This window comes from Carcharhinus amblyrhynchos, unplaced genomic scaffold (genome assembly GCF_965287045.1).
Source record: "Carcharhinus amblyrhynchos unplaced genomic scaffold, sCarAmb.v2.hapA scaffold_897, whole genome shotgun sequence".
Classification (NCBI taxonomy): Eukaryota; Metazoa; Chordata; class Chondrichthyes; order Carcharhiniformes; family Carcharhinidae; genus Carcharhinus; species Carcharhinus amblyrhynchos.
The window spans coordinates 13,385-39,000 of NW_027650637.1; the positions used below are offsets into that span (position 1 = coordinate 13,385).

A 25,616-nucleotide genomic window follows, 5' to 3' on the forward strand; every position below is an offset into this window, starting at 1 on the left:
AAGAATTGCTTACTTCTCCAATTCGGGTCAAGAAGCTCTACCTTGTTGTATGTTTTCCTGAGGTCAAAACAAGAATAAACTGGGAGTAATGTCTTCGCCAGGTAGGTAATCTGAGTTGTGGAAATAATGCAAAAAAATAACTACCATCAGTCGCGTCTGCCCTCTAAGATATCAGTCCCTGTGCAACCAGCATTAATTAGCATTTATCATTCCCTGTAATCTCCCCTCTACACTGTCCCCCCATCAAACACTCCCAGGACAGGTATAGCACGGGGTTAGATACAGAGTAAAGCTCCCTCTACACTGTCCCCCCATCAAACACTCCCAGGACAGGTACAGCATGGGGTTAGATACAGAGTAAAGCTCCCTCTACACTGTCCCCCCATCAAACACTCCCAGGACAGGTACAGCACGGGGTTAGATACAGAGTAAAGCTCCCTCTACACTGTCCCTCCATCAAACACTCCCAGGACAGGTACAGCACGGGGTTAGATACAGAGTAAAGCTCCCTCTACACTGTCCCCCCATCAAACACTCCCAGGACAGGTACAGCACGGGGTTAGATACAGAGTAAAGCTCCCTCTACACTGTCCCCCCATCAAACACTCCCAGGACAGGTACAGCACGGGGTTAGATACAGAGTAAAGCTCCCTCTACACTGTCCCCCCCATCAAACACTCCCAGGACAGGGACAGCACGGGGTTAGATACAGAGTAAAGCTCCCTCTACACTGTCTCCCCATCAAACACTCCCAGGACAGGTACAGCACGGGGTTAGATACAGAGTAAAGCTCCCTCTACACTGTCCCCCCATCAAACACTCCCAGGACAGGGACAGCACGGGGTTAGATACAGAGTAAAGCTCCCTCTACACTGTCCCCCCCATCAAACACTCCCAGGACAGGGACAGCACGGGGTTAGATACAGAGTAAAGCTCCCTCTACACTGTCCCCCCATCAAACACTCCCAGGACAGGGACAGCACGGGGTTAGATACAGAGTAAAGCTCCCTCTACACTGTCCCCCCCATCAAACACTCCCAGGACAGGGACAGCACGGGGTTAGATACAGAGTAAAGCTCCCTCTACACTGTCTCCCCATCAAACACTCCCAGGACAGGTACAGCACGGGGTTAGATACAGAGTAAAGCTCCCTCTACACTGTCCCCCCATCAAACACTCACAGGGCAGGTACAGCACGGGGTTAGATACAGAGTAAAGCTCTCTCTACACTGTCCCCCCATCAAACACTCCCAGGACAGGTACAGCACGGGGTTAGATACAGAGTAAAGCTCCCTCTACACTGTCCCCCCATCAAACACTCACAGGGCAGGTACAGCATGGGGTTAGATACAGAGTAAAGCTCCCTCTACACTGTCCCCCCATCAAACACTCCCAGGACAGGTACAGCACGGGGTTAGATACAGAGTAAAGCTCCCTCTACACTGTCCCTCCATCAAACACTCCCAGGACAGGTACAGCACGGGGTTAGATACAGAGTAAAGCTCCCTCTACACTGTCCCCCCATCAAACACTCCCAGGACAGGTACAGCACGGGGTTAGATACAGAGTAAAGCTCCCTCTACACTGTCCCCCCATCAAACACTCCCAGGACAGGTACAGCACGGGGTTAGATACAGAGTAAAGCTCCCTCTACACTGTCCCCCCCATCAAACACTCCCAGGACAGGGACAGCACGGGGTTAGATACAGAGTAAAGCTCCCTCTACACTGTCTCCCCATCAAACACTCCCAGGACAGGTACAGCACGGGGTTAGATACAGAGTAAAGCTCCCTCTACACTGTCCCCCCATCAAACACTCCCAGGACAGGGACAGCACGGGGTTAGATACAGAGTAAAGCTCCCTCTACACTGTCCCCCCCATCAAACACTCCCAGGACAGGGACAGCACGGGGTTAGATACAGAGTAAAGCTCCCTCTACACTGTCCCCCCATCAAACACTCCCAGGACAGGGACAGCACGGGGTTAGATACAGAGTAAAGCTCCCTCTACACTGTCCCCCCCATCAAACACTCCCAGGACAGGGACAGCACGGGGTTAGATACAGAGTAAAGCTCCCTCTACACTGTCTCCCCATCAAACACTCCCAGGACAGGTACAGCACGGGGTTAGATACAGAGTAAAGCTCCCTCTACACTGTCCCCCCATCAAACACTCACAGGGCAGGTACAGCACGGGGTTAGATACAGAGTAAAGCTCTCTCTACACTGTCCCCCCATCAAACACTCCCAGGACAGGTACAGCACGGGGTTAGATACAGAGTAAAGCTCCCTCTACACTGTCCCCCCATCAAACACTCACAGGGCAGGTACAGCACGGGGTTAGATACAGAGTAAAGCTCTCTCTACACTGTCCCCCCATCAAACACTCCCAGGACAGGTACAGCACGGGGTTAGATACAGAGTAAAGCTCCCTCTACACTGTCCCCCCATCAAACACTCACAGGGCAGGTACAGCACGGGGTTAGATACAGAGTAAAGCTCTCTCTACACTGTCCCCCCATCAAACACTCCCAGGACAGGTACAGCACGGGGTTAGATACAGAGTAAAGCTCTCTCTACACTGTCCCCCCATCAAACACTCCCAGGACAGGTACAGCACGGGGTTAGATACAGAGTAAAGCTCCCTCTACACTGTCCCCCATCAAACACTCCCAGGACAGGTACAGCACGGGGTTAGATACAGAGTAAAGCTCCCTCTACACTGTCCCCCCATCAAACACTCCCAGGACAGGTACAGCACGGGGTTAGATACAGAGTAAAGCTCCCTCTACACTGTCCCCCCATCAAACACTCCCAGGACAGATACAGCACAGGGTTAGATACAGAGTAAAGCTCCCTCTACACTGTCCCCCCATCAAACACTCCCAGGACAGGGACAGCACGGGGTTAGATACAGAGTAAAGCTCCCTCTACACTGTCCCCCATCAAACACTCCCAGGACAGGTACAGCACGGGGTTAGATACAGAGTAAAGCTCCCTCTACACGGTCCCCCCATCAAACACTCCCAGGACAGGTACAGCACGGGGTTAGATACAGAGTAAAGCTCCCTCTACACTGTCCCCCATCAAACACTCCCAGGACAGGTACAGCACGGGGTTAGATACAGAGTAAAGCTCCCTCTACACTGTCCCCCATCAAACACTCCCAGGACAGGTACAGCACGGGGTTAGATACAGAGTAAAGCTCCCTCTACACTGTCCCCCATCAAACACTCCCAGGACAGGTACAGCACGGGGTTAGATACAGAGTAAAGCAGTGTGAAATTTTTACTGTTGCTTCACGTCTCTGTTCCTTGTGTGAAGGAAGAAACTGATTCAGGATGAATTTAAAGTCCGTGGGGATGTATTTTGTTAAATTATTTCGGGTAAGGACACAGATAACCGGTTTCTGCTGTGTGCCCTCAACTTGAACCAGGTGCCAAGAAAGGATGTCCCTTGTTACAGAGGTGAAAGGTCAATGCCTAGGCCACAGGCCACAGGTGGAAGGTCAGTGCCTAGGCCTCAGGCCACAGGCGGAAGGTCAGTGCCTAGGCCTCAGGCCACAGGTGGAAGGTCAGTGCCTAGGCCTCAGGCCACAGGCGGAAGGTCAGTGCCTAGGCCTCAGGCCACAGGTGGAAGGTCAGTGCCTAGGCCACAGGCCACAGGTGGAAGGTCAGTGCCTCGGCCACAGGCCACAGGTGAAAGGTCAGTGCCTAGGCCTCAGGCCACAGGTGGAAGGTCAGTGCCTAGGCCACAGGCCACAGGTGGAAGGTCAGTGCCTAGGCCACAGGCCACAGGTGAAAGGTCAGTGCCTAGGCCACAGGCCACAGGTGAATGGTCAGTGCCTAGGCCACAGGCCACAGGTGGAAGGTCAGTGCCTAGGCCACAGGCCACAGGTGAAAGGTCAGTGCCTAGGCCACAGGCCACAGGTGGAAGGTCAGTGCCTAGGCCTCAGGCCACAGGTGGAAGGTCAGTGCCTAGGCCACAGGCCACAGGTGGAAGGTCAGTGCCTAGGCCACAGGCCACAGGTGAAAGGTCAGTGCCTAGGCCACAGGCCACAGGCGGAAGGTCAGTGCCTAGGCCTCAGGCCACAGGTGGAAGGTCAGTGCCTAGGCCACAGGCCACAGGTGGAAGGTCAGTGCCTAGGCCACAGGCCACAGGTGAAAGGTCAGTGCCTAGGCCACAGGCCACAGGTGGAAGGTCAGTGCCTAGGCCTCAGGCCACAGGTGGAAGGTCAGTGCCTAGGCCACAGGTGAAAGGTCAGTGCCTAGGCCACAGGCCACAGGTGAAAGGTCAGTGCCTAGGCCACAGGCCACAGGTGAAAGGTCAGTGCCTAGGCCACAGGCCACAGGTGGAAGGTCAGCGCCTAGGCCACAGGTGGAAGGTCAGCACCTAGGCCACAGGCCACAGGTGGAAGGTCAGCGCCTAGGCCTCAGGCCAGAGGCGGAAGGTCAGTGCCCAGGCCTCAGGCCAGAGGCGGAAGGTCAGTGCCCAGGCCTCAGGCCAGAGGTGGAAGGTCAGTGCCTAGGCCACAGGCCAGAGGCGGAAGGTCAGTGCCTAGGCCACAGGCCACAGGTGGAAGGTCAGTGCCTAGGCCACAGGCCACAAGTGGAAGGTCAGTGCCTAGGCCACAGGCCACAGGTGGAAGGTCAGTGCCTAGGCCACAGGCCACAGGTGGAAGCTCAGTGCCTAGGCCACAGGCCACAGGCGGAAGGTCAGTGCCTAGGCCTCAGGCCAGAGGTGGAAGGTCAGTGCCTAGGCCACAGGCCAGAGGTGGAAGGTCAGTGCCTAGGCCACAGGCCAGAGGCGGAAGGTCAGGGCCTAGGCCTCAGGCCAGAGGCGGAAGGTCAGTGCCTAGGCCACAGGCCACAGGCGGAAGGTCAGTGCCTAGGCCTCAGGCCAGAGGTGGAAGGTCAGTGCCTAGGCCACAGGCCAGAGGCGGAAGGTCAGTGCCTAGGCCTCAGGCCAGAGGTGGAAGGTCAGTGCCTAGGCCACAGGCCAGAGGCGGAAGGTCAGTGCCTAGGCCACAGGCCACAGGTGAAAGGTCAGTGCCTAGGCCACAGGCCACAGGTGGAAGGTCAGTGCCTAGGCCACAGACCACAGGTGAAAGGTCGGTGCCTAGGCCACAGACCACAGGGGAAAGGTCAGTGCCTAGGCCACAGGCCACAGGTGGAAGGTCAGTGCCTAGGCCACAGGCCACAGGTGGAAGGTCAGTGCCTAGGCCTCAGGCCACAGGTGGAAGGTCAGTATTTAGTCTACATGTTGAAGGTGAAGGGTATTGTGTAGCCAACAGGTTTCATGGTAAAGGTCAGCATCTGGCCTGTAGGCCGCAGGTGAAAGGTCAACGTGTCGCCCACAAGCCACAACAGTGTCTGTATCGAACCCTCTGCCTCTGTCCGTCAGTGTTCACGGTAATGAGTGTTTCTCCATCTCTTTCTCTCTCTATTTCAGGCTATCCGACTGGTCCGTCCTCGTACCCGACCCCTCAGCCAGCGGGCTACCCCGTGTCCCCATACGGCTACCCCCCCCCCGCCCACCCGCAGCCCAGTTTCCCCCACCACGATGTCCCCCAGGCCGCCCCGGCCCCTGGGTTCCTACCCTACCTGCCGCCGGCGGGCCCTGGCAACATGCCCCCCCACCCCACGGCCCCCCCACTGGGCCACCTGGCCGGCCCAGCGATCCACAGCCTGCCATCCGCGCCCCAACCCAGGCACCACGAGGAGGACCCCGGCATCGTCCACGCCCCCTTGATGGGGGGCACGAGCGCGAACCCGGCCTTGGATTACCTGGCGCAGGTGAGCATCGAGCGCTGGAGGAACGGGCGGACACGTGGGGGAGTGGGACGAGACCGATTCTGGAAGGAGGGGTGACGGGAAAGGGCCAGCGGAGTGGGTGGGGAGACAGGGGACGGAGGGTGCACTGCACTGATATCCCCGCTACTTTTAGGGAAACAGAAGAGATGACAAGATGGACAAGTTCATAAAACTGCTCGGAATTAAGAATTCAGGGTGCCCGGCTGTTCCAGAAAAGGGGGAGCCAGCTGGAAGCTGTGGGCTCCTGCTGAATCATCAGACACAACCTCAGGTTAGGCCTCAGGTTATACTTCAAGTTGGGCCTCATGTCTGGCCTCAGGTTAGGCCTCATGTAGGCCTCAAGTTAGGTTAGGCCTCATGTCTGGCCTCAGGTTAGGCCTCAATGTAGGCCTCAAGTTAGGTTAGGCCTCATGACTGGCCTCAGGTTGGGCCTCATGTCTGGTCTCAGGTTGGGCCTCATGTCTGGTCTCAGGTTGGGCCTCATGTCTGGTCTCAGGTTGGGCCTCATGTCTGGTCTCAGGTTGGGCCTCATGTCTGGCCTCAGGTTGGGCCTCATGTCTGGTCTCAGGTTGGGCCTCATGTCTGGTCTCAGGTTGGGCCTCATGTAGGCCTCAAGTTAGGTTAGGCCTCATGTCTGGCCTCAGGTTAGGCCTCAATGTAGGCCTCAAGTTAGGTTAGGCCTCATGTCTGGTCTCAGGTTAGGCCTCAATGTAGGCCTCAAGTGAGGTTAGGCCTCATGTCTGGTCTCAGGTTAGGCCTCAATGTAGGCCTCAAGTTAGGTTAGGCCTCATGTCTGGCCTCAGGTTGGGCCTCATGTCTGGTCTCAGGTTGGGCATCATGTCTGGTCTCAGGTTGGGCCTCATGTAGGCCTCAAGTTAGGTGAGGCCTCGTGTCTGGCCTCAGGTTAGGCCTCAATGTAGGCCTCAAGTTAGGTTAGGCCTCATGTCTGGCCTCAGGTTAGGCCTCAATGTAGGCCTCAAGTTAGGTTGGGCCTCATGTCTGGTCTCAGGTTCGGCCTCATGTCTGGTCTCAGGTTAGGTTAGGCCTCATGTCTGGTCTCAGGTTAGGCCTCAATGTAGGCCAGGCCTCATGTCTGGCCTCAGGTTAGGCCTCAACGTAGGCCTCAAGTTAGGTTAGGCCTCATGTCTGGTCTCAGGTTAGGCCTCATGTCTGGTCTCAGGTTAGGTTAGGCCTCATGTCTGGTCTCAGGTTAGGCCTCAATGTAGGCCAGGCCTCATGTCTGGCCTCAGGTTAGGCCTCAACGTAGGCCTCAAGTTAGGTTAGGCCTCATGTCTGGTCTCAGGTTAGGCCACAGATAGGGCCTCAGGTTCACCCTCAAGTTAGGACTCAGGTACGGCCTCAAGTACAGCCTCAAGTTAGGCCTTAGTTTAGGCCTCAATTTAGGCCTGAGGTCTAGCCTCAGATTAGGCCTCACGTGCAGCCTCAGATTAGGTCTCATATTTAGCCTGAGGTTAGGCCTCAACTTAGTCCTTATGTCTCGCCTCAGGTAGGGCATCTGATTTGGCCTCATGATGTGTGGGTGAGGTGGATTGGCCATGCTAAATTGTGCCTTATATCCAAAGATGTGCAGGTTAGGTGGATTGGCCGTGTGTCAGGCATCTGTATTCAACTCCGGTCTGTTTTGTCCATAGATTGACCAGGTCCTGATCCATCAGAAGGTGGAGGTGTTGGAAGGTAAGCAAGGGCAAACTCAAATGATTCAGGCCCCTGGGTCATTTTTGTCCTCTCTTTGCCCCCAAAGTGGGCGCCATTGGCCCAGCCAACGTTTATTGCCCGTCCCTCATTGCCCGTGACAAGGCAGGTGGCCTCTTGCTGCGCCCCCCTCCCTCCATCCCCCCACCGGGCCTAGTCTGCCTCAGCTCCGGAGCCGAGGCCTTACCTCTCGGAGCTCTCTCTTTCGATCGGGGAGTGGGGGGATTGAGCCGGGGGAGCAAGTGGTGGGCCTTGCCATCACCTTTGGCGCAAGTGTGGGGGCATGATGTTGGGGTGGGCGTGGGGGGGGGCGCGCGAGGGATGTGCGGTGGAGATGGGGGAGGGGTTTCACAATCCTCGTGCTCCAGTCTCGTTTGTAGGCACAGGTAGTTATGGCAACGTGTTTGGACCCTGGGAGAGAGGAGTAACCTTCCCCACATGGCTAGTGTTTTCCAAGCAGGGTGGGGGTTAGGGTCCTCCCTCAATATCCTCAAGGCCCCTCACAGCACCATCACATTGCCCCTTAGTGTCCAAAGATGTGCAGGTTAGGTGGATTGGCCATGCTAAATTGCCCCTCAGTGTCCAAAGATGTGTAGGTTAGGTGGATTGGCCATGCTAAATTGCCCCTTAGTGTCCAAAGATGTGTAGGTTAGGTGGATTGGCCATGCTAAATTGCCCCTTAGTGTCCAAAGATGTGTAGGTTAGGTGGATTGGCCATGCTAAATTGCCCCTTAGTGTCCAAAGATGTGCGGGTTAGGGGGATTGGCCATGCTAAATTGCCCCTTAGTGTCCAAAGATGTGCACTAGCTTTGTCTGTATAGCGCGCAAGAAACAATACTTTTCACTATATCCCGATACACGTGACAATAATAAATCAAATCAAATCAGATTAGGGTCTGAGTGCTGGAAAATAGGGTTAGGATAGATAGGGGCTTTAAGCAATGGCCTGAAGGGCCTCCTCTTTGTGCAGTAAGACTTTACAAGTGGAATTTTACCAGCATGTCTGCCCGAGGTTCGTACGATCTGGCAATAGAGAATGCTGTTCTCCGACACATCCTGGGACACTAGGGGACAATTTAGCATAGCCAATCCACCTAACCTACACATCTTTGGACACTAAGGGGCAATTTAGCATGGCCAATCCACCTAACCCGCACATCTTTGGACACTAAGGGGCAATTTAGCATGGCCAATCCACCTAACCTACACATCTTTGGACACTAAGGGGCAATTTAGCATGGCCAATCCACCTAACCCGCACATCTTTGGACACTAAGGGGCAATTTAGCATGGCCAATCCACCTAACCCGCACATCTTTGGACACTAAGGGGCAATTTAGCATGGCCAATCCACCTAACCCGCACATCTTTGGACACTAAGGGGCAATTTAGCATGGCCAATCCACCTAACCCGCACATCTTTGGACACTAAGGGGCAATTTAGCATGGCCAATCCACCTAACCCGCACATCTTTGGACACTAAAGGGGCAATTTAGCATGGCCAATCCACCTAACCCGCACATCTTTGGACACTAAGGGACAATTTAGCATGGCCAATCCACCTAACCTGCACATCTTTGGACACTAAGGGGCAATTTAGCATGGCCAATCCACCTAACCCGCACATCTTTGGACACTAAAGGGGCAATTTAGTGTAGCTAATCCACCTAACCTGTGCATCTTTGGACTCCTGGGGTCAGGACGGGGGCGTGCCGGTATAATTCCGCCTCTTAAGGGCACGGTTCCCGTAACGGTTCTGACTTTGCAACACTTACAGCTCTCTTCAGCTTCGAGACGAAGAACAAGTACGTGGTGAAGAACAGCATGGGCCAGAAGATCTACAGTGCCAAGGAGAAGAGCGACTGCTGCACCAGGAACTGCTGCGGTTCGCTGCGTTACTTCAACATGAAGCTCATGGATAACACGGACAGAGAAGTCATCCATCTGGTGCGGCCCTTCAAGTGTGTCAGTTGCTGGTTCCCCTGCTGCCTCCAGGAGGTGGGTACAACGACGGGGCTGGCTGGGGCGCCAAAACCGGGCGCCAAGTACCTCCCACCCCTTCACCCGAACTCCCGAAAGCTTGCTGCTGGGAAAACGGCGCGACAGCTTTTGCACCCTCCCTTCGGAGGCCTGGTACACGACGTTGGGGGGTCGGGGGGGTGGGGAAAGAGGGGATCGAATGCCAAACGGGATTTGACTCCCCGGAAAACGTGACAGCGGCTCTCGTGTGTGACAAGGTCGGAGGTGGCAGAATCGGAGAATTCTCAACAGTGCAGAAGGAGGCCATTTGGCCCATCGAGTCTGCGCTGACCACAATCCCACCCAGGCCCTACCCCTGTAACCTAGCCCGCTAATCCCTCTAACCTACACATCCTGGGACGCTAAGAGATAATTTAGCATGGCCAATCCACCTAACCTGCACATCTTTGGACACTAAGGGTCAATTTAGCATGGCCAATCCACCTCACCTACACATCTTTGGACACTAAGGGTCAATTTAGCATGGCCAATCCACCTCACCTACACATCTTTGGACACTAAGGGTCAATTTAGCATGGCCAATCCACCTCACCTACACATCTTTGGACACTAAGGGTCAATTTAGCATGGCCAATCCACCTCACCTACACATCTTTGGACACTAAGGGTCAATTTAGCATGGCCAATCCACCTCACCTACACATCTTTGGACACTAAGGGGCAATTTAGCATGGCCAATCCACCTCACCTACACATCTTTGGACACTAAGGGTCAATTTAGCATGGCCAATCCACCTCACCTACACATCTTTGGACACTAAGGGGCAATTTAGCATGGCCAATCCACCTCACCTACACATCTTTGGACACTAAGGGGCAATTTAGCATGGCCAATCCACCTAACCTGCACATCTTTGGACACTAAGGGTCAATTTAGCATGGCCAATCCACCTCACCTACACATCTTTGGACACTAAGGGGCAATTTAGCATGGCCAATCCACCTAACCTGCACATCTTTGTACACTAAGGGTCAATTTAGCATGGCCAATCCACCTGACCCGCACATCTTTGGACACTAAGGGTCAATTTAGCATGGCCAATCCACCTAACCTGCACATCTTTGGACACTAAGGGTCAATTTAGCATGGCCAATCCACCTCACCTACACATCTTTGGACACTAAGGGTCAATTTAGTATGGCCAATCCACCTAACCTACACATCTTTGGACACTAAGGGACAATTTAGCATGGCCAATCCACCCTAACCTGCACATCTTTGGACACTAAGGGACAATTTAGCATGGCCAATCCACCTAACCTCCACATCTTTGGACACTAAGGGTCAATTTAGCATGGCCAATCCACCCTAACCTGCACATCTTTGGACACTAAGGGTCAATTTAGCATGGCCAATCCACCTCACCTACACATCTTTGGACACTAAGGGGCAATTTAGCATGGCCAATCCACCCTAACCTGCACATCTTTGGACACTAAGGGACAATTTAGCACGGCCAATCCACCTAACCAGCCCATCTTTGGATGGAAAGACAGGGAGAGAAACCGATGCGAGGATAGAAAGAGAGAGACAGAGAGGGAAAGATCGACATGAGCCTCTCCCGCGACAACTGAGGGGCAATTTTACCTCCTTGTGACACAAGACTGCCTTCACTCGGCCACAGCCAAACCATGGTTTGACTTTCTTTCTCTCGCCTTTTCCTTTCGGACAAACAGAAACAGTGGAATTTCCAGGCAAGCTGCCCTGAATCACATTCTTTCCAAACTCGTTGCCAGGTGGGGCCTACTCAGAGTGATTCATCCTGTCAACTCCCCACCCACCGCCCCCCCCCACCAAACGACACTGCATGCCTCAATGTCGGAACTGGGTGGGTGTTAAACTCACTGCCGGGTTTCCCTGCACAGGCTGAGCTGATTGGAGACACACCTCCGACATTCCTGAGGAGGCGGGGGGGGGAGGTCATGCTCTCGTCAGAAGCCTCACCGAGTAGGCCTCAGCTTGTTGTCAGCTGGAGAGAGCTCCTGACTCAGCGATGGCAAGCACAAAGGCTCACTGTCACACCCTGACTCAGGCCGGAAGCCAGGGAGATTGCAAAACAAAGGGCAAACCAGTTAAAATTGCCCGAGCTACCCTCGGAAACCTCGCAGGGCAGCATGGTGGCACAGTGGATAGCGCTGCTGCCTCAGAGCGCCAAGGACCCAGGTTCAATTCATGGATGACTGTTTGTGTGGACTCTGCATGTCCTCCCCAGTGTTTGCGTGGGTTTCCTCCGGGTGCTCCGGTTTCCTCCCACACTCTAAAGATGTGCAGGTTAGGTGGATTGGCCGTGCTAAAATTGTCCCTTAGTGTCCAAAGATGTGCAGGTTAGGTGGATTGGCCATGCTAAATTGTCCCTTAGTGTCCAAAGATGTGTAGGTTAGGTGGATTGGCCATGCTAAATTGTCCCTTAGTGTCCAAAGATGTGCAGGTTAGGTGGATTGGCCATGCTAAATTGTCCCTTAGTGTCCAAAGATGTGCAGGTTAGGTGGATTGGCCATGCTAAATTGTCCCTTAGTGTCCAAAGATGTGTAGGTTAGGTGGATTGGCCATGCTAAATTGTCCCTTAGTGTCCAAAGATGTGCAGGTTAGGTGGATTGGCCATGCTAAATTGTCCCTTAGTGTCCAAAGATGTGCAGGTTAGGTGGATTGGCCGTGCTAAATTGTCCCTTAGTGTCCAAAGATGTGCAGGTTAGGTGGATTGGCCGTGCTAAATTGCCCCTTACTGTCCAAAGATGTGCAGATTAGGTGGATTGGCCATGCTAAATTGCCCCTTAGTGTCCAAAGATGTGTAGGTTAGGTGGATTGGCCATGCTAAATTGCCCCTTAGTGTCCAAAGATGTGTAGGTTAGGTGGATTGGCCATGCTAAATTGCCCCTTAGTGTCCAAAGATGTGCAGGTTAGGTGGATTGGCCATGCTAAATTGCCCCTTAGTGTCCAAAGATGTGCAGGTTAGGTGGATTGGCCATGCTAAATTGTCCCTTAGTGTCCAAAGATGTGTAGGTTAGGTGGATTGGCCATGCTAAATTGTCCCTTAGTGTCCAAAGATGTGCAGGTTAGGTGGATTGGCCATGCTAAATTGTCCCTTAGTGTCCAAAGATGTGTAGGTTAGGTGGATTGGCCATGCTAAATTGCCCCTTAGTGTCCAAAGATGTGTAGGTTAGGTGGATTGGCCATGCTAAATTGCCCCTTAGTGTCCAAAGATGTGTAGGTTAGGTGGATTGGCCATGCTAAATTGCCCCTTAGTGTCCAAAGATGTGTAGGTTAGGTGGATTGGCCATGCTAAATTGCCCCTTAGTGTCCAAAGATGTGCAGGTTAGGTGGATTGGCCATGCTAAATTGCCCCTTAGTGTCCAAAGATGTGCAGGTTAGGTGGATTGGCCATGCTAAATTGTCCCTTAGTTTCCAAAGATGTGTAAATTAGATGGATTGACCATGCTAAATTGCCCCTTGCTGTCCAAAGATAGATTGGACATATTAAGTTCTTTCCGAGTGTGTTTGATTTGGTTTATTATTGTCGCATATATTGGGGTCCAGTGAAACGTATTATTTCCTGTGCACTGTGCAGACAAAGCATACTGTTCACAGAGAAAGAAAGTGTTACAGTGACAGCTAGGGTGTAGAGAAAGGCCAACTTAATGTGAGGTGGGTCCATTCAAAAGTCTGACAGCAGCAGGGAAGAAGCTGTTCTTGAGTCGGTTGGTACGTGACCTCAGACTTTTGTATCTTTTTCCCCGACGGAAGAAGGTGGAAGAGAGAATGTCCGGGGTGTGTCGGGGGTCCTTGATTATGCTGGCTGCTTTTCCCCGAGGCAGCGGGAAGTGTAGACAGAGTCAATGGATGGGAGGCTGGTTTGTGTGATGGGATTGGGCTACATTCACCACCCTTTTGTAGTTCACTGCGGTCTTGGGCAGAGCAGGAGCCCAGACCGAGCTGTGATACAACCAGAAAGAATGCTTTCTATGGGGCATCTGTAAAAGTTGGTGAGAGTCGTAGCGGACATGCCAAATTTCCTTAGTCTTCTGAGAAAGTAGAGGCCAAATTTCCTTAGTCTTCTGAGAAAGTAGAGGCGTTGGTGGGGCTTTCTTAACTGTAGTGTCGGCATTGCGGGGGACCAGGACAGGTTGTTGGTGATCTGGACACCTGGAAACTTGAAGCTCTCGCCCCTTTCTATTTGGTCTCCGTTGATGTAGACAGGGGCATAGAACATAGAACACCACAGCGCAAACAGGCCCTTCAGCCCACAAGTTGTACCGATGATATCCCTACCTACCAGGCCTATCTATAACCCTCAATCCCATTAAATCCCACGTACTCATCCAGAAGTCTCTTAAAAGACCCCAGCGAGTTAGCCTCCACCCCTACCACCCCCCGATTCCACTCACTCACCACCCTCTGAGTGAAAAGCCTACCCCTGCCATCTCAGGGCATGTTCTCCGTCACTCTTCCTGCGGTCGATGACAATCTCCTTCGTGCTGTTGACATCGAGGGCGAGACGACGGTCACTGCGCCCGGTTCTCCATCTCCTTCCCGTACGAGGTCTAATCACTGTTTGAGATCCGACCCACTGTCCCCCACGGGAAAACTCGAAAATGGAATTGGAGGGGGGGATTTGGCCTACACCGTCATGGGCGTAGAACGAGTATCGTAAGCCACTTGGCCCAACAGGGGGGGTGGATGGGATTGGCAGGGTAAATACATAGGGTGGCGGGGATAGGGCACAACTGGGATTGGGGTGGGTGCAGCTGAGTAGCCGAGATGGGCCAAATGGCATCCTGGAGGATTCTCTGATGTTGCACGGTCAACGGAGTGGAGGTTGGTGGGGTGGGGGGGCAAGTGGGTCATTCAACAGGGTGGGGCGTCACGACAGAGACAGAACCGGACAGCGCACGGGGTCTGGGGACACAGAGGGCGAGCTGTCCCCAACCACCCCTCCCCGCCCCGATCCGTGGCTCACCGCGTGTCTCTGTTCCCCCCCCCAAACAGATGGAAGTGCAGTCGCCTCCGGGCAACACCATCGGCTACATAAGACAAACCTGGCACCCCTGCCTGCCCAAGTTCTCTGTCCAGGGGGTGGAGAGGGACACGGTGCTGAGGATAGTGGGACCCTGTTTCGCCTGCAACTGCTGCGGGGATATCAACTTTGAGGTGAGGCTTGAGGAGGGGGAGGGGAGGGGAGGGAGGGGGGGGCGCGTGGGGGCAGCACAGGGGATGGGGAACAAGGATGGAGCGATTTGGAGGGCGGGGGGTGGGGATGGCACTGGAGGGGAAGAGGGGAAAGGGTGTGGGGTATATCAGAGAGTGTTACAGTGAGGGGGGGTGTGGGGTATATCAGAGAGTGTTACAGTGAGGGGTGGTGTGGGGGGTATATCAGAGAGTGTTACAGTGAGGGGGGGGTGTGGGGTATATCAGAGAGTGTTACAGTGAGGGGGGGTGTGGGGTATATCAGAGAGTGTTACAGTGAGGGGGTGTGGGGTATATCAGAGAGTGTTACAGTGAGGGGGTGTGGGGTATATCAGAGAGTGTTACAGTGAGGGGGGTGTGGGGTATATCAGAGTGTTACAGTGAGGGGGGGTGTGTGGGGTATATCAGAGAGTGTTACAGTGAGGGGGGGTGTGGGGTATATCAGAGAGTGTTACAGTGAGGGGGGGTGTGGGGTATATCAGAGAGTGTTACAGTGAGGGGGTGTGGGTATATCAGAGAGTGTTACAGGTGAGGGGGGGTGTGGGGTATATCAGAGAGTGTTACAGTGAGGGGGGGTGTGGGGTATATCAGAGTGTTACAGTGAGGGGGGGTGTGTGGGGTATATCAGAGAGTGTTACAGTGAGGGGGGGTGTGGGGTATATCAGAGAGTGTTACAGTGAGGGGGGTGTGGGGTATATCAGAGAGTGTTACAGTGAGGGGGTGTGGGGTATATCAGAGAGTGTTACAGTGAGGGGGGTGTGGGGTATATCAGAGAGTGTTACAGTGAGGGGGTGTGGGGTATATCAGAGAGTGTTACAGTGAGGGGGGGGTGTGGGGTATATCAGAGAGTGTTACAGTGAGGGGGGTGTGGGGTATATCAGAGAGTGTTACAGTGAGGGGGGTGTGGGGTATATCAGAGAGTGTTACAGTGAGGGGGGTGGGGTATATCAGAGAGTGTTACAGTGAGGGGGTGTGGGGTATATCAGAGAGTGTTACAGTGAGGGGGGTGTGGGGTATATCAGAGAGTGTTACAGTGAGGGGGGTGTGGGGTATATCAGAGAGTGTTACAGTGAGGGGGGGGGTGTGGGGTATATCAGAGAGTGTTACAGTGAGGGGGGGTGTGGGGTATATCAGAGAGTGTTACAGTGAGGGGTGTGTGGGGTATATCAGAGAGTGTTACAGTGAGGGGGGTGTGGGGTATATCAGAGAGTGTTACAGTGAGGGGGGGTGTGGGTATATCAGAGAGTGTTACAGTGAGGGGGGGTGTGGGGTATATCAGAGAGTGTTACAGTGAGGGGTGTGTGGGGTATATCAGAGAGTGTTACAGTGAGGGGGGTGTGGGGTATATCAGAGAGTGTTACAGTGAGGGGTGTGTGGGGTATATCAGAGAGTGTTACAGTGAGGGGTGTGTGGGGTATATCAGAGAGTGTTACAGTGAGGGGGGGGGGTGTGGGGTATATCAGAGAGTGTTACAGTGAGGGGGGGTGTGGGGTATATCAGAGAGTGTTACAGTGAGGGGTGTGTGGGGTATATCAGAGAGTGTTACAGTGAGGGGGGTGTGGGGTATATCAGAGAGTGTTACAGTGAGGGGGGGGGGTGTGGGGTATGTCAGAGAGTGTTACAGTGAGGGGGTGTGGGGTATATCAGAGAGTGTTACAGTGAGGGGGTTGTGGGGTATATCAGAGAGTGTTACAGTGAGGGGGTGTGGGGTATATCAGAGAGTGTACAGTGAGGGGGGTGTGGGGTATATCAGAGAGTGTTACAGTGAGGGGGGATAACACTGTGTGTATTATAGGTGAAGCCCCCCAATGAATCTCGGAGTATCGGACGGATCAGTAAGCAGTGGAGTGGAATTGCCAAGGAGGTTTTGACGGATGCTGACAATTTCGGGGTGCAGTTCCCCATGGACCTGGATGTCAATATCAAAGCCTGTCTGATCGGAGCCTGTTTCCTTATCGTAAGTACCTTCGCCCAGGATCCCTCGATCCACATCCACAACACGTGGATATACCCCACCCCCCCCCTCACTGTAACACTCTCTGATATACCCCACACTCCCCCTCACTGTAACACTCTCTGATATACCCCACACCCCCCCTCACTGTAACACTCTCTGATATACCCCACACTCCCCCTCACTGTAACACTCTCTGATATACCCCACACCCCTCACTGTAACACTCTCTGATATACCCCACACCCCCCCCTCACTGTAACACTCTCTGATATACCCCACACCCCCCCCTCACTGTAACACTCTCTGATATACCCCACACCCCCCTCACTGTAACACTCTCTGATATACCCACACCCCCCCTCACTGTAACACTCTCTGATATACCCCACACACACCCCCCCCTCACTGTAACACTCTCTGATATACCCCACACCCCCCCTCACTGTAACACTCTCTGATATACCCCACACACACCCCCCCTCACTGTAACACTCTCTGATATACCCCACCCCCCCCTCACTGTAACACTCTCTGATATACCCCACCCCCCCTCACTGTAACACTCTCTGATATACCCCACCCCCCCCTCACTGTAACACTCTCTGATATACCCCACACCCCCCTCACTGTAACACTCTCTGATATACCCCACACACCCCCCCCCTCACTGTAACACTCTCTGATATACCCCACACACCCCTCACTGTAACACTCTCTGATATACCCCACACCCCCCCTCACTGTAACACTCTCTGATATACCCCACACCCCCTCACTGTAACACTCTGTGATATTCCCCACACACCCCCTCACTATAACACTCTCTGATATTCTCCAGTGGTTAGCACTGCTGCCCCACAGTGCTGGGACCCGGTTTTGCTTCCTGGTTTGGGGGTCACTGTCTGTGCGGAGTCTGCACATTCTCCCCGTGTCTGCGTGGGTTTCCTCCGGGTGCTCCGGTTTCCCCCCACAATCTAAAGATGTGGGCTTTAGGTGGATTGGCCGTGCTAAATTACCCCTGAATATCAGGGTAACTGGCTTGGCTGAGTGGGTGGGGTTATGGAGATAGGGCCTGGGTGGGACTGTGGTCAGTGCAGACACGAGGGACTGAATGGCCTCATTCCGCATCATCGGGATTCTATCAGCTAGCTTGTGTTGAACCAGTTTTTTAAAGAAAGTTTATTTATCAGTGTCACAAGTGGGCTTACATTGACATCACAATGAAGTTACTGTGAAAATCCCCTGGTCGCCACACTCCGGCGCCTGTTCGGGTAACACTGAGGGAGAATTTAGCACGGCCAATGCACCCTAACCAGCACGTCTTTCGGACTGTGGGAGGAAACTGGTGTACCTGGAGGAAACCCACACAGACATGGGGAGAATGTGCAGACTCTGCACAGACAGTGACCCGAGCCGGGAATCGAACCCAGTCGCTGGCACCGTGAGGCAGCAGCGCTAACCCACTGTGCCACTGGGAATCGAACCCAGGTCACTGGCGCTGTGAGGCAGCAGTGTGAACCCACTGTGTGCCACTGGGAATCGAACCCGGGTCCCTGGCGCTGTGAGGCAGCAGTGCTAACCCACTGTGTGCCACTGGGAATCGAACCCAGGTCCCTGGCGCTGTGAGGCAGCAGTGCTAACCCACTGTGTGCCACTGGGAATCGAACCCGGGTCCCTGGCGCTGTGAGGCAGCAGTGCTAACCCACTGTGTGTCACCGGGAATCGAACCCGGGTCCCTGGCGCTGTGAGGCAGCAGTGCTAACCCACTGTGTGCCACCGGAATCGAACCCGGTCCCTGGCGCTGAGAGGCAGCGGTGCTAACCCACTGTGCTCCCGAACGCTCGGCAGTTAACTGTCCCCTGGTGCATTCCCCAAAACAGCAGCCCGAGCAATCAGGTTCCTGCTCGCCGGCCGATCCGTACTCTCTTCCCGCGCGGCACAAATTGTTGTTCTTTCTCTCTCTCGATCTGTTGAGTCTGTGCAGTTGAGACTAACGGGTGTAAATATTTTTCCGTTTCCTCCCGTACCCCGCAGGATTTATGTTCTTCGAAAGGGGAAAGAGCCGTCAGCAGCGCGACGGGGTGTGGCATTAGCCTGGCACAGCCCACCCCTCCACTCGCCCCGGCGAGGACGACTGAGATTTCTTTCGTGTGGCCTTGGACAGAGAGTCCGACGCCCCTCAGCGCTTCAGGACTGGAAGCGTTCAGGAGCCCCTGATCCCACACCCACGCCCCAGCTTACACAAGAGATCCCCCCACCCCCCCGCCACCTCGGACTGTATTCATGATAGGGGTGGGGCTGTGTGGGGCGGGATGGGGGTCAGAGATGGGGGGTGGTGGTGGGGTGTGTGGAGAGAGAAATCCGTATCAGGCAGGCACGCTCCCTCGTGGCGCCAATCCGCCCCGTACGAACCGAACCCCAAAAAACGTTCTGGAACCCGCCCTCTGCCGTCCGCGTCCCCCACGCTGCTGACTAACCCCACCAGCGATGCTAAGGTCCGCCCCACAAAAGGTTGCCAAACCCTCCAGCAAGTCCCCAATCTCTCCCTGAGGGTCCAGATCACTCACCGTGTAACTGTACAGAATTATTGTTAATTCAGCAGGGTAAGGATCACTCACTGTGTAACCGTGCAGGGTTTATTCAGCAGGGTAAGGATCGCTCACTGTGTGACCGTGCAGGGTTTATTCAGCAGGGTAAGGATCGCTCACTGTGTAACCGTGCAGGGTTTATTCAGCAGGGTAAGGATCGCTCACTGTGTGACCGTACAGGGTTTATTCAGCAGGGTAAGGATCGCTCACTGTGTGACCGTACAGGGTTTATTCAGCAGGGTAAGGATCGCTCACTGTGTGACCGTACAGAGTTTATTCAGCAGGGTAAGGATCGCTCACTGTGTGACCGTGCAGGGTTTATTCAGCAGGGTAAGGATCGCTCACTGTGTGACCGTGCAGGTTTATTCAGCAGGGTAAGGATCGCTCACTGTGTGACCGTGCAGGGTTTATTCAGCAGGGGAAGGATCGCTCACTGTGTGACCGTGCAGGGTTTATTCAGCAGGGTAAGGATCGCTCACTGTGTGACCGTGCAGGGTTTATTCAGCAGGGTAAGGATCGCTCACTGTGTGACCGTGCAGGGTTTATTCAGCAGGGTAAGGATCGCTCACTGTGTGACCGTGCAGGGTTTATTCAGCAGGGAAGGATCGCTCACTGTGTGACCGTGCAGGGTTTATTCAGCAGGGGAAGGATCGCTCACTGTGTGACCGTGCAGGGTTTATTCAGCAGGGGAAGGATCGCTCACTGTGTAACCGTACAGGGTTTATTCAGCAGGGTAAGGATCGCTCACTGTGTAACCGTACAGGGTTTATTCAGCAGGGGAAGGATCGCTCACTGTGTAACCGTGCAGGGTTTATTCAGCAGGGGAAGGATCGCTCACTGTGTAACCGTACAGGGTTTATTCAGCAGGGTAAGGATCGCTCACTGTGTAACCGTACAGGGTTTATTCAGCAGGGTAAGGATCGCTCACTGTGTAACCGTACAGGGTTTATTCAGCAGGGTAAGGATCGCTCACTGTGTAACCGTACAGGGTTTATTCAGCAGGTAAGGATCGCTCACTGTGTAACCGTCCAGGGTTTATTCAGCAGGGTAAGGATCGCTCACTGTGTAACCGTGCAGGGTTTATTCAGCAGGGTAAGGATCGCTCACTGTGTAACCGTACAGGGTTTATTCAGCAGGGTAAGGATCGCTCACTGTGTAACCGTACAGGGTTTATTCAGCAGGGTAAGGATCGCTCACTGTGTAACCGTACAGGGTTTATTCAGCAGGGTAAGGATCGCTCACTGTGTAACCGTACAGGGTTTATTCAGCAGGGTAAGGATCGCTCACTGTGTAACCGTCCAGGGTTTATTCAGCAGGGTAAGGATCACTCACTGTGTAACCGTACAGAGTTTATTCAGCAGGGTAAGGATCGCTCACTGTGTAACCGTCCAGGGTTTATTCAGCAGGGTAAGGATCGCTCACTGTGTAACCGTACAGGGTTTATTCAGCAGGGTAAGGATCGCTCACTGTGTAACCGTACAGAGTTTATTCAGCAGGGTAAGGATCGCTCACTGTGTAACCGTGCAGGGTTTATTCAGCAGGGTAAGGATTGAGAGTTTCTTGTTTATGGATGAAACTGGGAACGTTAAACATTTGCAAAGAGGTTCAGCAGATTAAGATGCAGGAGAGATCGATTACGGCTGGTGAGGGAGAGGTAGACAGGGAGAGGGAAAGGAACAGAGGAGAAAGCGAACAGTACACAGTGAGGGCAAGTGAGGGGGAAAAGGTAGGACAGAGAAGGAGGAAAGAATGTGGACTGGAGGGAGAGAGGGAGGGAAGGGAGGAGGAAATATTGGGGAGAGGCAGAGAATTTGGAATAGAGAGAGAAAGGAGGGAGGGGAGGAGGGAGCGTGGGGGGAGAGGAAGAGAAAGTGGGATGGAGTGGCAGAGAGAGAGAGTGAAGGGAGCAGAGGAAGTCCGGGCAGAGGGAGAGAACGTGGGATGGGGGAAGAAGGAGAGAGAGCGAAGGGAGGAGGGAGAGAGTGTGGGATGGGGGAGAAGGAGAGAGAGCGAAGGGGAGGAGGGAGAGAGTGTGGGATGGAGAAAGAGGAGGAGAGAGAAAAAGAAGGAGGCTAAGAGGGAGAGAATGTGGATGAAGAGAGAGAGAGGGACAGAGGGAAGGGGGGATGGAGAGAGGGAGAGAAGGTCGGATGGAGAAAGAGAGGGGGAGAGAGAAAGAAAGGAGGGGGATGAGGGGCGGAACGTGGGATGGGGAGAAGGAGAGAGGGAAGGGAGGGGGGAGAGTGGGAGGGATTGGGGGGGATGGAGAGAGAGAGAGAGAAAGTAAAGAGAGGAGGGAGAGGGAGAGAGGGAAGGGAGGAGGAAGAGTGGGGATGGAGAGAGAGAATGTAGGATGGAGGGAGAGAGGAAGAGAGAGAGAATGTGGGATGGCGGGAGAGAAGAAAGGGAGGAGGAAGAGTGGGGATGGAGAGAGAGGGAAGTGGGGAGGGAGTGTGGGGGAGAGGGAGAGAATGCGGTAGACGGGGTGGGGGGGGGGCGGTTGTCGGGCAGGGGTCAAAGTTCAGGGAACAGGACCACGGAAACCAAGAGAGGCGGAGATCCCATGGACCGTCAGGAGGACAGTGGGGAATCTCTGAGAGACCCCCGGAACGTGGGTGAGAGGTGACGGGTGTCGCCGCCCCTCTCAGCTCCCGATCCGGTCGGATCTCCCGGCTCCTCACCTCACACGCCACCCCGGGGTTAGGATGTCCCGTCAGCCACCGCTCTCCCTGGCTGGGCCGAACCGAACAGGCTTCGGGGCCTAGACCGATTCCGTCAAAGCTCCGGGAGGCGCCGCCGCCGGCGGGGGGAACAGTCCGTGCAACCGCGCACGCGAGGCCAAAGACGGACCCGGACGCGCAGAGTTTACACGGGACGCAACGCCCCTTTTCCTGGGAAAACCCTGGACTCTACATCCCACCCCCCCCCCCCCCCCCCCCACCGCCAACCTTTGGATCACGGCTCCCAAACCCGACGCACAAGACAGAAAGAGCGGTATCGGACATTACCTCGGGCTGCTGCGCGTCCAAATCGCTGAGCGGAACGTTCCGGAATGGCGTGAGGGAATTCCGCCGTGAGGTGACCAGCAGGACTTCTTTGGGGTGGGGTGGGGTGGGAGGGAGGGGGGGGTGTTGCGTGCTGCCAACGACCCTGGGCGCACCCATTCCTGGAGGTTTGCCCACGTCACCGTCCACCTCAGACCTTTGACCTCCGACCTCCAACCCCCCCCCTGCCCCACTCACGCCCATTCCCTTCCATCCCATTGGTCGCCCCACCTTTATCCGTCCTCAGGAACGCCCCACCTTCCACGGGAAGAGGAGATGATCCCACGATGCCCCGAAGGGAGGACGGACCTTCGAACCGCCACACTCACCCCCTCCCCGTCAATATCTAATAAATGATCAGTAGAATATTTACCATTCACTCTGCTCAATTGTCTGTTGAATGGAACATAATTTGTTTCTGATTTGATTTATTATTGTCACATGTATTGGGACACAGTGAAAAGTATTGTTTCTTGTGCGCTATACAGACAAAGCATACCATTCATAGAGTACATAGGGGAGAAGGATTTGATTTATTATTGTCACATGTATTGGGATACAGTGAAAAGTATTGTTTCTTGTGCGCTATACAGACAAAGCATACCGTTCATAGAGTACACAGGGGAGAAGGATTTGATTTATTGTTGTCGCATGTATTGGGATACAGTGAGAAGTATTGTTTCTTGCGCGCTATACAGACAACATACTGTTCATAGAGTACATAGGGGAGAAGGATTTGATTTATTATTGTCACGTGTATTGGGATACGGTGAAAAGTATTGTTTCTTGCGCGCTATACAGACAAAGCATACCGTTCATAGAGAAGGAAAGGAGAGAAAGGAGAGAGTGCAGAATGTAGTGTTACAGTCATAGCTAGGGTGTAGAGAAAGATCAACTTAATGCGAGGTAGGTCCATTCAAAAGTCTGACAGCAGCAGGGAACAAAGAACAAAGGAAATGACAGCACAGGAACAGGTCCTGCGACCCCTCCACTCCTGCACTGCCCCAACTGAACTAAAACCCCCTACCCTTCCCAGGACCATATCCCTCTATTCCCCATCCTATTTGTATTTGTCCAGACGCCCCTCAAAACTCACTACCGTATCTGCTTCCACTGCCTCCCAACGAGGCAGTGGAACGAGTTCCAGGCACCCATCACCCTCTGTGTTAAAAACTTGCCTCGTACATCTCCTTTAAACCTTGCCCCTTAAACCTGCGCCCCCCCCAAGTCATTGACTCTTCCACCCTGGGGGAAAAAGCTTCTGCCTGTCCACTCTGCCCCTCATAACCTTGTAGACTCCTATCAGGTCTCCCTCCCCTCAACCTCCGTTGTCCCAGTGAGAACAAACCAAGTTTCTCCAACCTCTTCTCCCGGCTAAAGTTTCTCCAACCTCCTAACTAAGGTTTCCCAAACCCAAGTCTTTTCCACTTGCCTGCGTTTGGCCCATATCCCTTGAAACCTTGCACGTACCTGTCCAAATGCCTCCCAATCTTTGTACCTGCCTCTCTCACCCACTCTGGCATTCCAGACACACCATGTGTGTGGGGAAAACCTCTTGGCTATTCACGTCTCCCTCACGATTTTACTGACAAGTCTAACATGTTGTCTAAGTCCTCGCCAAAGACAACACTCACTGCGCTGCCCTCATCCAATCTCCCGGTCACCCCTTTTCAATCAAATGTGCGAGACGTGATTTTCCACTCACAAAGCCACGCTGACTGTCCCCAATCAGTCCTTGCCTCTCCCAAATGCCTGTAATCCTGTCTCAGAACATCTCCTGGCAACTTGCCCACCACAGACTGTTTCCCATGCTTTTCCCTGCACCAAGTTCCTTTGCTGATGGTACAGATATCTCCGCTCGGGAGCCCTACAATTTCTTCCTGAGCTTCCCATGGGATACACTTGATCAGGTCCCGGGGATTTATCTACTTTTATGCATTTTAGGACCCCAAGCACCTCCTGTTCTATAATGTGGACCATTATTTATTTCCCCCAGTTCCCAAGCTTCCATATTTTTCTCCACAGTTCCAACTGACGAGAAGCATTCATTTAGCATCCAACCCATCGCCTGGGGCTCCACATATCGATGACTTTGTAGTTACTTATGGTGCCCTATTCTCTCCCGAGTTACTCTGAATATCCTTGTAGAATCTCTTTGGAGTCTCCTTTACATTATCTGCTGAAGCCACCTCATGCTAAGAAGTCTCACCACACCAAACCCAAGTCCACCTGGAATCACGAGCACTGCTATCCCACCCCCAACCAGGCAAGGGGAGAGACAGCCACACAAACACAGCATGTACAAACAGACACAATTGCAATTTCTCTGTATATGGTGCGGTTCTGAACTCACCTGGTGAAGGAGCAGCGCCAAAAACTGTTCTTGTGTCGGTGGGTACGTGACCTCAGAGTTTTGTATCTTTTTCAAGTCTGCATCAACTCTCTGACAGAACATCCCATCCAGGCCCCATCAGTGTAATCTGTCCTCTGATTCTCCTGAACCTGCACATCTTTATCGACTAAGGGGCAATTTAGCATGGCCAATCCACCCTAACCTGCACATCTTTGGATACTCAATTAGCATGGCCAATCCACCCTAACCTGCACATCTTTGGATACTCAATTAGCATGGCCAATCCACCCTAACCTGCACATCTTTGGATACTCAATTAGCATGGCCAATCCACCCTAACCTGCACATCTTTGGATACTCAATTAGCATGGCCAATCCACCCTAACCTGCACATCTTTGGATAATCAATTAGCATGGCCAATCCACCCTAACCTGCACATCTTTGGATACTCAATTAGCATGGCCAATCCACCCTAACCTGCACATCTTTGGATACTCAATTAGCATGGCCAATCCACCCTAACCTGCACATCTTTGGACACTAAGGGGCAATTTAGCATGGCCAATCCACCTGACCCGCACATCTTTCAGACTGTGGGAGGAAACCGGTGCAGCTGGAGGAAACCCAGGCAGACACGGGGAGAATGTGCCAGACTCCACACAGACAGTGACCTGGCGCTGTGAGGCAGCAGTGCTAACCCACTGTGCCACACAAAACATACTGTTTCTCGAGAAGAATTTGATTTGATTGATTATTGTCACATGTATTGGGACACAGTGAAAAGTATTGTTTCTTGCACACTATACAGACAAAGCATACCGTTCATAGAGAAGGAAAGGAGAGGGTGCAGAATGTAGTGTTCCAGTCATAGCTAGGGTGTAGAGAAAGATCAACTTAATGCGAGGTGGGTCCATTCAAAAGTCT

At 53.6% G+C, this 25,616-nt stretch overlaps 1 protein-coding gene across 1 annotated transcript in view; it reads left to right on the forward strand.

Moving 5' to 3' along the window:
- LOC145340280 (uncharacterized) overlaps positions 1–25,616 on the forward strand; it is a 27,451-nt gene continuing 1,835 nt past the window's right edge. The window contains exons 1-8 of the mRNA XM_080184725.1: positions 1–101; positions 5,452–5,795; positions 7,466–7,508; positions 9,305–9,525; positions 14,552–14,713; positions 16,545–16,706; positions 18,741–18,907; positions 21,943–22,367. Of these exons, the coding sequence (XP_080040851.1) occupies positions 89–101; positions 5,452–5,795; positions 7,466–7,508; positions 9,305–9,525; positions 14,552–14,713; positions 16,545–16,706; positions 18,741–18,907; positions 21,943–22,367 (1,537 nt within the window). The 5' untranslated portion in view covers positions 1–88. The remainder of the gene's footprint in view (positions 102–5,451; positions 5,796–7,465; positions 7,509–9,304; positions 9,526–14,551; positions 14,714–16,544; positions 16,707–18,740; positions 18,908–21,942; positions 22,368–25,616) is intronic.